Raw genomic sequence first — 16,832 nt, forward strand, 5'->3', positions numbered from 1 at the left:
AGCGCCAGTATTAATTTATAGCGATCAAACATTATTCGGTTACGAGTGGTGCATAGCATTTATTTTATAAGCGGTAAAGTACAACATTACATGGTATTTGGTCTGGCAAGTACAGTACCAAATGTTATATGATATGGCCTGTTATGATCGACTGGAGTAAATTGTGCTTGGTATGGTACCTGTGCAGCAGTAAATGACATATGATATACAAAGTAGGATATGCCATCCAGCAGTCAATGGTATATGATATGGTACATTCAGTAGCAAATGCTATATATTCATCCGGCAATAAAATGTATACCGTACGGTAAATGATGTGGGGTATACAATAATAAATTATATAAGATATGGTACCCACAGTAGCAAATCATACTGTATATTGTGTGGCTTATGATATGGTACATGGTCTGGTAAATTGTATGTATAGTATATACTGATTCCCGACCACTGTGCCGTGGCATGTTAGTGTCCCATGAGAGGTCATGTCGCCTGTTGGAGAAATTACGCATTTTCACTGAATTGCTCTAAAAAATATTTGTTCTTTTATCTATGCCGGCGACGTGTACTGACATACAGAACAATTAGATGCTGTTCAACTAGATGGCAGAAACTACAGTACATAACTAACCTGCCTATCTGCTTTTTTTGTAACATATTTGTTTGCTGGTGTGCCATGAGTTGATTCTATTTTATTTTGTTTTAAATAATTTGCATTCTGAGTAATTTGACAAACACTGCTGCAGGGCGTGATCTGAAACATGCAGAAGAAAACTGCACATGCAGTCATAAATGTTATACGGCATGGTACCTACAGCTTTGGTATCCTGTATGGCTCTTTGTATAAATTTTCCCAGCATTCAAACAGGATCCACTTGAACTGATCCAAACCGGGGGTCGCCAAGCTTTTTGAAAGTCAGCGTTATTTCTCGATTACTGGTTAAAGGGCTATCGGTTGAATACACATTTCTGAAATAACGCATTGCCTCAAAGTACCTTTAATTAAATGTTAATAATTTAATAGTATTCTACTCTTTGTCCATGTGAAGACAATGATCATAACTTAAATAATTTCAATAATTCCCAACAATGATTTAACAAAGTAAGGGGGGGAAAAAACAATTGTCAATATGCAATAAATTAACTTTATAAATTTGTGCAAGAGTTTTGCATTTTGAAATGATCACAACATTCTGCAACATTCCAAGGAACCCTCAGTGTCCAACCACTAGTGAGCAACTTTTTACAGCTGGCGGGTTACTCACATGGTGCTTGTTGAGCTACTTGATGACCGCGGGAACTATGTTGGTGACCCCTGGTCTAAACCATTCCTTCTCACTGAGTTAATATTGAATACTCACGTTCAATTTTAATGCAAAGAAGTGACTGTAATGTCCATGTTGTGATGTCCGCGCAGGACCATGAAACACAGTTCAACTCTTGTCATTGGAGCATCGGTGTAACTGGAATACAAATGAGTGTCTATCCTATTGTAGTTTCCAACTGTGCCTTGGCTTGTTTCGAATTTTTGTTCACAGGGCTTGTTTTTTTCTGACATGCGGTCATGTTGAAGGGGTGTTAAAGGCACTGTCCTTTTCAGCTGGTGTGGTTCAGGTTTAATAATGCCTCAGAAAGATTTAGAAAGAAAGGGAGAACTGAAAGAAGGCTTCGACTGTGCCGTGTGGGCTGGCAGCACAAAAAGAGAGCTGACAGGAGATTTTTCTATAGAGTTGCGCACTTACAACTTTCAAGGACTATGAATACAAAAGAATACGCTCAATTCTGATTTCCAATCTGCGGACTAACAAAACCTGAAAAGCTAATGCTGTTTATATATTAGGATTTGGTGCATCCAATCGATCACAGAGGCAGTGGAGTGCTACAATGAAAAGAAACTAACACCAGAAAACATTTGTTTTTTTTCATTTAAACCTTAAGGAACTCATTATTACTCAAATCTAAATCCAAAATGTGAATAATTTATATTGTTATGTATCTCTTATCTTTCAGTCTTTATGGTGTATATGCTGTAGGATGTAAGACGGGAAGCACATTCAATTTTAGGAAAATTCTGCCCATGATCATAGACCAGCATTGTGGTTTTCAGTCAGATCCATGTTGACGGACCAATCAATCTTCTACTGTGTGTAGCCGGATAGTGATAAGGCCTCGACCCTGGTGTCATAAATTGTCACAGCGCAGAACTAACAGATGAAATAAAAACAAAATCTTTTTTTTTCTTTCACAAATGTTTTTTTTTTAACTGAAACAATTTGGGGATGTAAAATAGCAAAGGGGCAAGCAATTAAAGCATCATTGAGAAGAAGAAGTCCAACTACATTTCATAAGAAAGTCCCAAAACTAAAATGGCGCCTTTTAGCAATGATTGAGTCTCTTTGTGCTTTTGTAGTTAGTCAGCCGATCCACTAGGGGGGCGGGGGGGGGGCATCTTTGGGGAATTTAAAGAGAGCGCAGGGGAAAGAGAGAGAGACAGGGACAGACATACAAAGAGAGAGAGAGAGAGAGACTGAAAAAGTGGTGTCATCACTTCCTGATTTCCTGACTCTTCTTTGTGAATAAGCAGGAAGTGGATAAAATGGCTGTGGACAATTTTTTTTTAAACAAGAAAACCTCAGAACACATTTATAAACGGACAACCATTCTTGTTTGAGTGTTTTTTTTTGTTTTGTTTTTAGACTTTACTGCATCATCATCACTATTCTAGCACAACAGCATGACACATTATAAATGGTTACAGGCATTCACTCTCCTCGCTGAGTGCAGAGCAGACAAGCTTCTCAATATATTACTCTTTCTCCACCATTATAAATAGCTATTGATGACTACGAAATCTTGGCGGGGGAGATTGGATAGCACCTTCCTGTATGGTAACACTCCCTGTTTGAATTTAGTTGGGTCTCATTTCAACATAGTCCATAATTCATTTTACACTTGAGGTCTGTGCTTTGTCCGAAAGGCTCATCCTCGTCGTCGTTATTTTGTTGTCATCCAGGGGTAGGGAACCTATGTGGGGCCGTTTCAGATGCCTCACTAAAGCAAACCAAGTGTGTCTGTGTACTTCATGTTTGTAGCCAAATTGATTGGTTCTTTTCATTTGGCAGAACATCTTTACCAAAACGATTGGTTTTGCTCAAATGTTATGCTCTTAAAAGCATTACAAAAAATCTTTTTAACATAGACTGAAAAATTGGTGTATGCTTGAATATTGGGTTGTCACTTCAACTTCAATCTGTTTAAATAAACAGTATCAAACAACCATTAAATGCAGGTGAAATTATAAAGGATGAAGTAGTATAACGAAGATGAAGATTAATAAAAATGCATCTATATGAACTCGACAATGTGGCCGTCAATAAAACGTAGTTTGCCACCCCTGATAATTAATTAGCTGGCAAACAGCCCTGTGTGTATCGAGCCTCTCTCCCAAAGTTTGCAGGGTATGAAAAGGATGGCTCGATAAATTCTGAACAATTGCAGATAATTTGGAGCATTTTATTTAGCGGGTGGGCCGAATAAAATGCTGTCATGGCCCGATATGGCCCACAGGCTGTAGGTTCCCCACCCGTGTTGTAATCCAAGAGGCTGGCATTAAAAGGTTTTGGTCATTTAAAGTTATGCAAGTTGGATTGTCTTTACTTCAGCGTAACATGGCATAGAACATTGAATTGATTGACCACTGGTTTTAAAAAAGCGTGGTTTGATTTTGCTCTAGCCAGGCCACACTGTATCACCAGAAAAAGAATAATCCCAACCGTCACACACAAAGCAATCAGCCCACAAGATTACGAAACGCTAAATAGTGGCTTGCGGATATGTCTCTTGGATTTGTTAGTGGTTGAAAATGAACATATCCACGCCTGATGTAGTAGAAGAGTCCTCAGAGTTGCAAAAATGTACTCGAAATGCATGGATGGAGCCTACCTGTCGCACTGCATCACGCGTGTCCTCAGAGTAACCTTTTGACAGGGTGGCAGTGCGTAGGTCGGTTTCAATGGCAGTCCAAAAAGGATTCACAATTGTCAAAATGTGATTGGTCAGTGCACGGGGGCAGACTTGTTGAAGTGAGCAGTGCTGGTGCTATCCGTTCCCTCCCTCCTTCCCTTGTCCTCTCCTCTTCTCAGCAGGCGTGGTCAGTGGCGATCGTACGCCGTGGCTGTGGCCGTGGCGGTGGGTCCGGCCCCACGTGATGTCGCACTGTAGTAGTACGGTGAGCCTGAGGGAAACGGATGTCGTGAAACACACTTGCTTTGTCTCTATTTCAATTATACTGGACGCACCATGAAACTCAGCAACAGCAAAATGTCTCTCGGGATGACGAGTTTCAAATTATTATGATCAATCCATTTTCAACTCGACTCGACTGTAGAGTTTTAAAGATGGCCAACGAGGGGTCATATGTAAGCTGGAACCTACCTACATTTCTTTGTTGCTGTCTTGTATGTTTGTCATGATTTTGGTCATGTTTCTGTTCTTTATAGTTTTTTGCCTCTGCCATGGTTTTTGTTGGCTACTTTGGATTTGTTTTGTCCTTAGGACATTGTTTTGGATTTCGTTTTCTGTGTTTTATCAATACACTTCTTCAAGTATAACCTGCCCCTCCCTCCTGCCTGCTTTTTTGGGGTCCTCCACCACCACGCAACATGACTTAAGGTCGTATTTGAGGAAAAAAAACTAAAAACAATTCCCAAACTATTATAACCGTTATTCACACACAAACCAATGTACACACAAGTGACAGGCTAAGGTGACACTCAGTACAACTCAACTACTGCTTCTGATCCCTTGAGTCTATTCACTCCATTGGAAAGAGGTCAACGCACACACACACACACACACACACTTGTCGATGTCGCATCCATCAATCTGGCTGGCTGCGTGCTGACAGAGTATGTCCACAGTCCAGGTAATCTCAGGAGGCTCTTTGGGGAAGTGAAGCATTAAGCCGGCCTGACAAACTATTTAGTCTCACTCATGATTTCAGGCTCCCTCGCGCACCATTTATTTAGAACACAACTTGCTTTCGTTTGTCACCTTCACTCACATCCTGCGCCTCATTATGCGAGCCTAGTCCTTTTCCTTGTCATTTAGGCAATAAGCCCCTCGTGTGTCTGAAAGTGTCCAAAGTGTACTTAAAGGGGAAAAGTCAAGTAAAAATGATTTCTCTCCTTTTTTTCATTTTATTTTATTGTATTCATTTATTTATTTATTTTGAATGTTTTGCACCTACCTTGCATCTGTCCCGCCTGGCTGGTGAAGAGACTCGAGGAACAGCCGATTTCAGTACCTAAGAGGGATCCGTAATCTTGCTGAAACACTGAGGGCAGAGGAAGGGAGAGGGGTGAGTTCATGGAGCAGTGAGTAAGCGCAGCCTGACGACCCCTGCCTTGATTGTTTCAGGTTTAAACGGAAGCACTGAAATGGCTCTCTGCAATGAACTTGACAACGACATCTCACAGTAAAGATCTGTGGACTGTATTGGCGTTAAATATGATTGCAAATGGCATAATCATGCTTTGAAAGGTAGAGTAGCACCGAAGTCCAAAGCGATCGTGACCATGGGAAGTCAACCGCAATCGTTTCCAGGAGACACTCAAATCTGTTCTGATGAAACCTTGGATGTCAAATGACATGAATCAACTATGCTTTTTTTTCTCCCTACATGTAGTCGAAACATACCTAATAAACTAGGGTTAGGAAATCTCCAGGATTCGTTGTATGTGGAATACTGTGGATGGGAATAGGGGCTTCCAGAGAAATCTCCTCCTGAATAGGGAAACCAAAAGAAGAAGCAGATCATGTCAAACAACAGTTGACTTTATAATTGATCTATATTATAACAAGTACCGTTTTTTCCGCACTATAAAGTGCACATAAAAAGCATTACATTTTCTCAAAAGCTGTCAGTGCACCATATAATCCGATGCGCCTTGTATATGACCAATAGTCTTTCTTGGACGTAGTATTTTAAATGTTCTGTAAAGCGCTTTGTTGCAGCTGCAGTGGCTGTGAAAGCTCCGTATAAATAAAGCTGTATTGTATTGGATTGTATTCCCTTTAGCTTCACTCCATCTAGTGGATGCAAAATGCTACTGCAGCCACAATTGTAGCTTCTATTCTATGCGACTTATAATGCAGCACACCCTGTATGTGAAAACAGTTTTAAAACAGGTCATTGACTGAAAGTACGCCTCATACACCGAAGCACCTTATAGTGCGGAAAATACGGTAGTCTTGCATTTCTCTTTATTCAATGTCTTTTGTCACACAGCGGTAACGTGCCATCTGTAAGTTCAAATCTTCCCTAGTAGTTAAAAATAACAAAATAAAGCAGTCGGATTGTATTGTTTGTTTACCTTTGGCATTAACACACTCTCAATGTCTTTCTCGGAAACGTAATGAATTGATGAGAGTTCGCGAACACAGAAAATAGCATCTTTCTGCCATCATGCTTGCGTTACGCTTCACAAACTAAGTGCAGTATCTTTCCTCTGTTATGATGCGTTAGTCTATTAGCATCAGCTCGTACAGTCACCAAAAGGCACAATGCATTCACGGAACCTTCAAACTGGAAACCCCTTTTGGAAAGTTATTTAGAAATGTGAGTGTATCTCACAAGATTTCAGATCAGTCATCTTTAAAACTAAATCTGTGTCTGCGCTTTCTTTGGGTTTTGTGACACCATACACTTGTCAAAGTGGAAGTTGAGTTGCATGTTTTATTGTTTTTAAGCGGTATTGTGGTTCACTTGATTTCAAACACTTGTGTTGCAGTTAAGAATTTCAAAGATTAGATTCGTTTATAATAGTTTGCGACTTCTCATTAGTTAGTTTTTTCATTTTGACTTTTTCATTTTTCAAATTACCAGTAGGTTAGATCCGATTAGTTTTTACGAACCTCTTGTTACATTTCCTTAGTTGTTATTTTTATAATCCTTCAATTTAGTTTTTTATTCGTTTTAGTATGAGTTTTAGTTGTTTTTTTTTAATACTGTACAAGTTATTTTTGTGTTAGATTAGAAAAGAAAGACAGATAGATGGGAATACATAAAACCCCGAAAGTTTATGTGTGGAATTGACAGACAAAACAAAGCTCATTTTCATTCTATTTAGTTGGTTTCAGTTAGTTTTGTAACTGTGTAATATAGTTTGTTATAGTGTAAAAAAAAACCACCAAAAAAAATCTCCTCTTTATTTAATTTATGAAAATGTTTTGTCAATGTTAGTTTCATTTATTTCATTCGTTTTTGTTAACTATAACCTTAGTGAGTTTCCTTTCATTAAGGAAGATACATCAACCATTAACTCATTTTTTTTTTAAGTCTGGTAAGAATTCAAAAATATTTACTTAAAACCTTAAGGCAAGTGAAAGGGAATGTGCAAAAAAGGAAAAGGAGGGTAAATCTGGCTCAGGGCTTCTGAGGCAACATGCAAGTTTTCCTTGCAGTCCAGTTTGCAGTCGAGCTACGAGGGAGTGCAAACCGTGCAGTGGATGATAGTGTAGCTTTTCTCCCTCATTTACTACCCACTGTCTGGGATTTACTCATTCTCTTGTCTTCGCTTCACCCTTTCCCCTGTCTTTTTCTCCCCCTGCTCCTCCTCCTCTTCCGACCTGCCTGCGTGGCTCCAGTTGGTCCATCACCCTTCACATCAAAACAACATTCTTCCCCCATTTCTTCTCTCCTCACCCTGCTGCTGACCTGCTCTTCTTTTTTGTTCAATCGTTTCTACTCTTTCTTTCCTCTCTCCTGAACCTTCAACTTCTCCCGGGGGATCCCTCTCCCATCGCTGACAGTCACAGACCCTGGTGCACCCCCCACTCCCCCTGCACCTCCGACGCCACCTCTATCCCTCCTCTCCCTCTCTCTCTCTCTGTCGGTTCTGCCTCAATGCTCTCCAACACCCCCTCTGAGTGTCAGCCCCCCTGCTGCACTGAGGGAGAGGGAGAGAAAGAGAGAGAGAAAACAGAAGAGAGTTGCTTATTTAATGAAGGTATGATATTAGACAGGGTGGACTCAAAAAAGGAGGGTAATTTCGGAGCGATAAAACACCGCCAAGGCAGAGGAGCAAATTTTGCAAACGATCTCCATCTCGGCTCGGAATATTTGCATATTTCCACTTTGCCACAAAGTTCTCCTCCCCGCATTACCCACAAGTAGAAGTGTTGGTGTGTTTGTGTTTGTCTGCAACTGTCAGGTGGGGTCGGGATGCGCTCTCCGTGGTATCCCCGGGTGCAAACATCCGCTCCTTGTCATCACCGTGGTGACGGCAACATGTCAGGTTGTTTAGGAGACGAGGGTGTGGGAGGTAAGGAGGAGAGATGAGGCTCGCGGGTCTCCCTGGTGTAGCGCGGTGTCAAGGTCGCACACGCGCTCTGTCAAAAACAAACCCACGCACACACAAACGGCACACAAGTGAAGACGCTCCCAAATATGCTGTCAAACCTGAGGACAGGATGGGGTGAGTGCATGGGGACAAGGCGACAGGGTTAGCCATCTTCAGACGTGCTGTTCCAACACGTCCACTGAGACTGCGCGAGTGTGCATGACTGGGTCTGGGCACGCGTGTGTGTGTCAGAAATGAAATAATTGGGATTCGATCAAAACAAACACTTTGAAACAACATTATTTCAGCATTTTGGGTTTCATGCGCTGTTCCTCCTTTCCTCCCTGTCAGCCCCCGCTGGAAATGTGTGAGCGCGAGGCAGCGAGAAGGAGCAACGAGAGCAAGCGTAGCGGCCCAGGATTGAAACACAAAAGCGGCGAAGATGGCAGAGTGGAAGGGAATGAATGAATTAGTCGTGGGTCACTGGTGATTCTCATTAAAAACAAATTACTAATGTTGAGGAGGGACATCTGTGCGACTGTGGCTGCTTTCTAATGATACACGCACACATACGCACACGCAAGCATGCGCCACCCCACTGGGAACACTGTCAGCCGTAGCATTGGCAGACAAAACAAGAGGAAACGGCAACACTAGATGAATATCCCGAAAACAGCCGCACCCGCACGTATCCACTGGGATCCATCCTCCGAGATGTTTGGCAAAGTGATATGGTGTTAAGTCACAAATTGTGAGTACCTGGTACCATGCCAGTGAGGGAGGGGGTGGAGTAGCTGCCCTGTCCCGTGGGGGGAACGTGAGGAGGGTAGCCTGGCAGGGTGGTGCTGGCGAGGTCTCGACCTGTAATGAGGCACACGTAGATGTCAATCAATGCCTGAATAAAATGATCGAAACGTGTTCAAATCTTTGGTTGCAAGGATACTGTGACAGCGTTATCACTTCATTAAGCCGCAGCAAACAACACACTGTGGTGTGGCATGTTAAGTAAGGAGAAATAAATGACAGTATGATAAACTCACTTGAATTGTCCTGTCACCCGTTGACTTTATAATTGATCTATATTATAACAAGTACCGTATTTTCCGCACTATAAAGCACACCTAAAAGCATTAAATTGTCTCAAAAGGTGACAGTGCACCATATAATCCGATGCGCCTTGTATATGATCAATAGTCTGATTTCTTGGACGTAGTATTTTAAATGTTCTGTAAAGCGCTTTGTTGCAGCTGCAGTGGCTGTGAAAGGTCCGTATAAATAAATCTGTATTGTATTGGATTGTATTCCCTTTAGCTTCGCTCCATCTAGTGGATGAAAAATGCTACAGCAGCCACAATTGTAGCTTCTATTCTATGTGACTTATAATGCGGCACACCCTGTATGTGAAAACAGTTTTAAAACAGGTCATTGACTGAAAGTACGCCTCATACTCCAAAGCGCCTTATAGTGCGGAAAATACGGTAGTCTTGCATTTCTCTTTATTCAATGTCTTTTGTCACACAGCGGTAACGTGCCATCTGTATTGCTACTTGTATTCCACAAGATTTTACATTATTCTTTGTCTCAGAGTTCGTCGTTTGAGAAGGTGCTCCTGTCATTCAGACAGAGATATACAATGAATGAAATTTGGAATCTTGATTTTTAACTGTGGGCAACCCGGTAGTCAACTGGTTAGCGCGTCCGCCTCACAATGTAGAGATGCAGTGTTCGGTTGCAGCTCTGGCCTTCCTGTGTGGAGTTTGCATGTTCTCCCGGTTCCTGTGTGGGTTTTCTCCGGGTTTTCCGGTTTCCTCCCACATTCCAAAAACATGCAGGGCAGGCTGATTAAACACTCTAAATTGTTCCTAGGTGTGAGTATGAGCGCGGATGGTTGTTCATCTCTATGTGCTCTGCGATTGGCTGGCAACGAGTACAGGGTGTCCCCCGCCTACTGCCCGAAGACAGCTGAGATAGGCTCTAGCACCCCCCGTCACCCTTGTGAGCATAAGCGGACCAGAAAATGGATGAATGGATGAATGGAACTGTTAGTTTTATTGACTTGATGCCTATTTAGTTTAGATTTTGGTGAGTGTTTCTGTGTCTGGCTGCCATAAACTTCACATCCTCGGGTGTGATTTGTGTTATTTGTACCATTTATGTCTGCTCATTGTTCTTCTGTTTCACCTCCCCTTCCCCCCCATTTGCATCCTTTCATTTACAAACTCACCCCATTCCTCCCATTAACAGTGCCTACGCCCTGACTGTCAGTAGCTAGACAGGCTATATAACCGCAATAGACCACATGACGGCGTGTCGGCACGAATCATTTCTCTCTGTTTGCATGTGCATCATGGTATGTGTGTGTGGACTAGAGTGCCATCACTACCATTCGTCATCATCATCAACATCCTCATCATACACAAACGCACCTACACATGCATCAATACCCTGCCGCATGCACATTTATCATCATTATAAACAGCTCACATGCTAACGCCATCAATCCCATTCACTTCTTCTCCACTTAACCACAACTAGCTGGGAAGAAGAGGATGAGGAGGGTGGGAACAGAAAGAAAGGAAGGTCTTTGGGAAAGGGGAAAACACAATAATTACCAGAGAGAGGGAAGGGGGGGCAGTTACAATGCGCAATTCAACATTCTGTGTTGCCAATGTAGAAGTGTCCATACAAATACATTAGGTAGGTGATTTTTTTTTTCATTCTTCCTTTCTACAACCGCAAAGATAAACTCTGCCCTAAAGGCGGATATTTGTTTCATTAAAATCCAATACAACATCCCGTGACGTGAGGTGTTACAAAGATACAAAACTCACAGGATTAAGACAAGATGGCCCTCAGCAATGTCCTCCAGAGATTTTTCATAGCCATTTGTCTGTTATTAAGCAAAGACGAATGCAAAAACAATTGCTATAGTTCATTGTAACTTCACACTTTATAACGCATGGCTGTTTTAATCACAAAACTCAGACATATTTAGGTGACAATGAAGTCTCGATCTAAATTCGGCATGTTAAACCTCGGCAGCAGACTTCATTTTAATGAGTGCTATTCTAGTTTCACATCGAAATTGTCCCAGCCGTTATATCACCAGGTCTTAACAAAAACAGAATAATGAGTGCTGAGGCGGAACTTTGAAAGTGAATTGAGGACTAATGAAGCTGTCCAAAAAAAAAACCTGTAAATGAAATATGGACCAAATATGCAATTCAGATACTGTCTATGCTAGCATTTCCTTCGGGGTCGAAGGAGTACCTTTCCCAACGTACATTTTTACTCTGCCTGATCCCTTTCTCCTCTGTCCCTCTCCACCTCATCTTTGCTGTCTTCGTGTAGTAAAGTTTTTCTCAGTGTTTGACGCGACGGCGAGGCATTAGCTCAGGCGGGCTGCTCATCCGATAAGGGTCAGTGCACAGGGCAAGAGGAGGGGGAGGAAGGAGAGAGGTTGAAACAGAGCCGAGATGGACCCACTGCAACCCAACTTAGAAGGGGCAGACAGGGCCAGATCCTCGGAGGTGTGCGTCTACGCCTGTTTGTGTCTGTGTGCATATGTGCCAGCGCCGCTTGATGTATCTGTTGTCCACAGCTTTGCCGTAGAGGTCAACACAATGTCAACAAGTTTCCTCTGAGCTCATAAACTCAAGTCCCTAACACGTGCGCTTTATATGGACAAAACGATTGAGACGCGCAACTCAAACTGACAATTTTCATGTTCCAGATTTGCGGGAACACTTTAGGAAAGACTTGTTCTGCACTCAGTGCACAAGGCAAGGTCCATGAAGGGAGGCGGGCAGTCACATACTCATTTAGTCTTTCATATTTACTTCAATAACCTTTTGGATACATTGTACTATCGTCAGATTAGTTTCCGTTTTACTTAAACCCTTTCAGGGACAACAATTACTAGAGTGGACAGCTATTCAAATGTTATTTTCCCTCCTATTAATTCATCTTAATGTCACAATTGTGCATCAACCACTACAATGGACCCTTATGTGTGTTGCCATCCACTGCCATTATTATTTTTTTTTCCTGCCAAAAGATGCATAAAAAAACACTTGAGAAAAAAAAATCCGGATGTAGGTTACCATTATTTGTGCATGAAAGGATTAACTTCAGTATTTTCATTGAGAAGAAATACTAATTTTCGGAGGTAGGCTTCATCAGTCCAGTCAAGTCCGTCAGTATTTCAGTTCCGGACGGGTCATCGGCAAAAAACAAACGGCATCGAGAACGAATTTACCACATGCGGCAAAATCAATCTATCCATCTGTCCATTTTCTGTAGCGCTTCTTCTGTTCAGGGTCACATGTTTGCTATGGTCTGTCTCAGTTGAATTCAGGCAAATTGCAGTTTACACCCATGACTGGTCACCGCGTGGCACAAATATACTGTAGATGGACAATCCGCACTGCTTGCGCTGAAGTCACCACCCCCGATGGCAAACCATCAGATGTGTCTGTACCCAATTACCAAGAGCCAAACAAATCCCCACTTAAGATTTGACAAGACATCAAAGACCACCAAATCAATTTACGAATAGCAACACGCGGGATGTGTCAACACCGCACCGAAGGCGCAGGCATCGCACCCCCTAGAGGCAGCTCTAGTCTGAGTCAAAAGACAGTCCGTGAATGTAATGCAAAATATTCCAAACACTTGTGTGTGTGTGTGTGTGAATATGAAATGTGCGCATGCATAAGCAGAAATGGAAATGTATTTTTTTGCCGTCTCTGCTGCGGCAGGTATGATTCCTCTGTGGTTTCGGACGGCCAAAAAGAAGCAATTCCCAGATATGCCAAATTCCCAGCTCTATGATTCCCCTCATTACCAATGGGAGCAGTGAAGCCTTGTCCGAACGCTCCCTGGTCTACTCTTAATTAACAACCGCTTCTCCCAGTGTCCCTAAATGGAGACGAGCTTTTATACCGCTCCTCTATCTGTCCATCTTTCTTGCCATCATTTCCTTCAGGCATGTCTCTCTGGAGATCGAAGGCACTGAGCTCTTTATAGACCTGAAAACACTTTCAAAGTGTGGAGCCCACGGCGCTGCTCAAGTAGACTTTATAAGGATTACAGTATTTGGCGTATATGAATGACTTAATTTTTTCATCTAATACGTGGATTAAGCGGGTGCACTGGGGGTTGAAGCATCATTGAAAAACATTGCGAGGAAAGGTTTGTGTGCATATATAAAGAATTAATAGTGTTTGCACAACTAAATTGTCCTCCTGTCACAGGAACATATTGAACATGCACGGGCGCGCGCACATACATACACACACACACACACACACGCACGCACATGTAGCACGTAGTGCATATGGAAGTGGACTATCTCGTAAATGGATTAGAGAGACTGAGGCTGTACATTAGAATCAAGTCAACATCCGTTGCGTTACCTCCTTAATAGCAACAATCTGCATGGTCCCATGTATCTAGTTTTCCACCATACATTATTGCACATTTCTTGGTCAAAGTGCTATTAACAATGCTGAATTATCATCAGGTTTAATCGGAATATGTTATGGCCTTGTGTGAAAAAACAATACACCATAATGCAGCGGTTCCCAAACAAATACGGTACATGCAAATTGATCATTAAGAAAACGGCAGATTAGAAACAAGCAATCATTAAACAAGAATCAAAAAACATGAAAATGTGCCAGCCTGACAAACCACAAAAAAAGCTTACAGGAATTTACTCTAGCAATTGGCACACTTATTGTCATCTCAGCCCTAAAATTAGTTTATTTATTTCATTTCTTTTTACATTTATCATGTGTTTCTTGATCTCCCTTACCTGGAACTAGTGAATAAGACTGTGGGCCGGCCACGCTGGCTCCTAATTCTGCCCCAGTGCCGGAATTGGCCAAACTGTTCTTCATCTCGTCCAGCCCACTGGCGAGCGAGGCCATGGTGGAGTAGTCCGATGACTGGGTAGAAACAGAAAGTGGAGGAAGCTCAAAACATCATGACTTTACCTGCTGACCAGACACGTAGAACGTGCAGCGTTTTGATCCTGCTGCATGACACTGCTTTCTTCTTCAGGACTCGATTTATGTTCACACACACACACAGACACACACACACACACACACACACACGCACACACACAGACACACACACACACACAAAACAGAGTGCCTATTGATCTGTTTACAACGACAAGGATTTACTCTCCAACCAAGTCCAACAGTTTATAATCACAGGATCAACTTGCTGTTTTTCTTCATCCATCTCTATTGCACGCACCTCCCCACACAGACCCCCCCCCCACCGACACACACACACACATAGTACAGGAGTGCACAGTACACTCATGCTGTATACCACAGCTAACACAAAGCTCAAGTAAAGACATTTCTACAGGTCTATCATGAAGAAGAGTGATCGATCGTCACCTTTAGAATATCTCGTTTCATATACGCCAATCGATTGTTATCATCAACTGCTTATTAAGTCATAGCTGCCACTGACAGCATCTGGCAAAATGCAGACACAATGATAGCCTATGGTCACGTTCCCCTTAACCTGACCCGTGCTTGACCCTACAGAAGCAATTTATTATCAGCTACTGGTAATGCGTTTGGACACAGGGGGTTAGTATAGTCGGTCAAGTACAGGAAATAAAGAAAACCAGCCATTTGATATACGGTATGCATTAAATCTAATGCTTTAACATGTTGAAAATCTGAAGTAAAAAGTAATTTCATTCTGAAGCAGATGAAGTAAAAAGTCGTTTCATTCTCAAACAGGATGGGGTTCAAGTTCAAGATAAAAATAAGATGATAAGAATAAGAATACCTTTTTTTCGTTTCACAATGGAGAAATTCCCAATTTATAGCAGCATAGTTATGAAAGGAAGTAAGTAAAAGAACAAAAGTATAGGAGTTGCTGGAAAGGTAGCCACTCTTGAAGTCATAATAACCTAATAACAATATAATACAACACAACACATTAGACACAATCATTCAATCTTAACCACTTTTCTGCATATTCTTGAAAAGAATATAATTGGTTTTTATCCATTGTATTTTATATAAATAATTGTATAATTGTTTTGAATTAATAAGCGGCCTAAATGAGCATCACAGATTATCCAATTATAACACCCTGCAAATGGGAGAGACACACGGTCAACAGGGCTGGAGTCCATGCAAGACAACTACGCACGCAAAGTACGTTTATAAGGAGCGCGGCCAAGGGGTGGTTGTACAAATGTATTAAAGACGATAGTGATAATATTATATTCAATTGATTTATTCCAGCAATGATTCAGAGGGTTCGATGCATGCAGTTATATTTCTGAATGAAATTCGATGACGTCCATCACGGAGTTTGATGAAATACACTAAAAACGCTTTACACCACTTGCAGCACAACTTATACTTGTTTTTTATTTTATTTTCAGCCACCAAATTGTCATGTGCGCTGGTGGTGTGTCAAAAAAATAATAATAATAAAAAATAAAGCCCAGTGAGGTGCAGCACGGTCTACCAAATTCCCAAACATGCTCAAGTCAGCTTGCTCCGGCATGAAAATCAAAATTTACCACGAAATAGAGCCTGTTATGTTGCTTTTATACTATTTATGTCCTAAATCTAAAGATGAATTCATCAGTTAATGCTTTTTTGTTGTTGCATGAATATCTCCTGTTGTATATTCATTCATTCATTCATTCATTCATTCATCTTCCTAACCGCTTGATCCTCACTAGGGTCGCGGGGGGTGCTGGAGCCTATCCCAGCTGTCTCCGGGCAGTAGGCGGGGGACACCCTGAATCGGTTGCCAGCCAATCGCAGGGCACGCAGAGACGAACAACCATTCGCACTCACACTCACACCTAGGGACAATTTAGAGTGTCCAATCAGCCTGCCACGCATGTTTTTGGAATGTGGGAGGAAACCGGAGCACCCGGAGAAAACCCACGCAGGCCCAGGGAGAACATGCAAACTCCACACAGGGAGGCCGGAGCTGGAATCGAACCCGGTACCTCTGCACTGTGAAGCCGACGTGCTAACCACTGGACTACCGGGCCGCTCCTGTTCTATATGTAATTCATATTTATGGTGTTGAAAGCATTATTGGACCAAAAAAGACATTTTATTCACGATATATTCTTAAAACTAAGCCTCAACAAATCCATTGTGGTCAGGCCCAAATTATTATTATCGTAATTTCGTCTATCGCATGTGCCTGGGACTGTGACAACAACCCATTCCAGTTTGAGTGGAGAAGTATTATGTGTGTCTTTGTGTGTGTTTGCAGATTGCGGACACTAACGACAGCGATCAGAACTTCCTTTCGGTGATTAGGTGAGCGCTTTGCAGTGACCCTTTTAATATCTCTGAATTTGTTTGAGGGAACGAAATAAGTGTGAGCGTGTGTTTGTGCTCAGTGACCTCTTAAACACCTCTGTGCTCGTCAGCACACAACACAACCACTGGACTGTGACCTGCCAAATAAGCGCTTACC

The 16,832-nt window shown here is 42.0% G+C and overlaps 1 protein-coding gene across 5 annotated transcripts in view; it reads right to left on the reverse strand.

Annotated features, from left to right (window-relative positions):
* Positions 1–2,669: 2,669 nt before the first annotated feature.
* The window catches only part of pax5 (paired box 5), a 45,522-nt gene continuing 31,359 nt past the window's right edge, over positions 2,670–16,832 (reverse strand). For 4 of the 5 annotated variants that reach the window (XM_052084264.1, XM_052084261.1, XM_052084265.1 and 1 more), the window contains exons 7-11: positions 14,158–14,290; positions 9,099–9,200; positions 5,695–5,781; positions 5,246–5,332; positions 2,670–4,231 (exon numbers count right to left, since the gene is read on the reverse strand). In XM_052084264.1, the coding sequence (XP_051940224.1) occupies positions 4,149–4,231; positions 5,246–5,332; positions 5,695–5,781; positions 9,099–9,200; positions 14,158–14,290 (492 nt within the window). In that variant the 3' untranslated portion in view covers positions 2,670–4,148. Of the gene's footprint in view, positions 4,232–4,689; positions 5,333–5,694; positions 5,782–9,098; positions 9,201–14,157; positions 14,291–16,832 lie in introns of those variants that run through there. The other variant, XM_052084263.1, reaches the window with a different exon arrangement.

This window comes from Hippocampus zosterae, chromosome 13 (assembly GCF_025434085.1).
Source record: "Hippocampus zosterae strain Florida chromosome 13, ASM2543408v3, whole genome shotgun sequence".
Classification (NCBI taxonomy): Eukaryota; Metazoa; Chordata; class Actinopteri; order Syngnathiformes; family Syngnathidae; genus Hippocampus; species Hippocampus zosterae.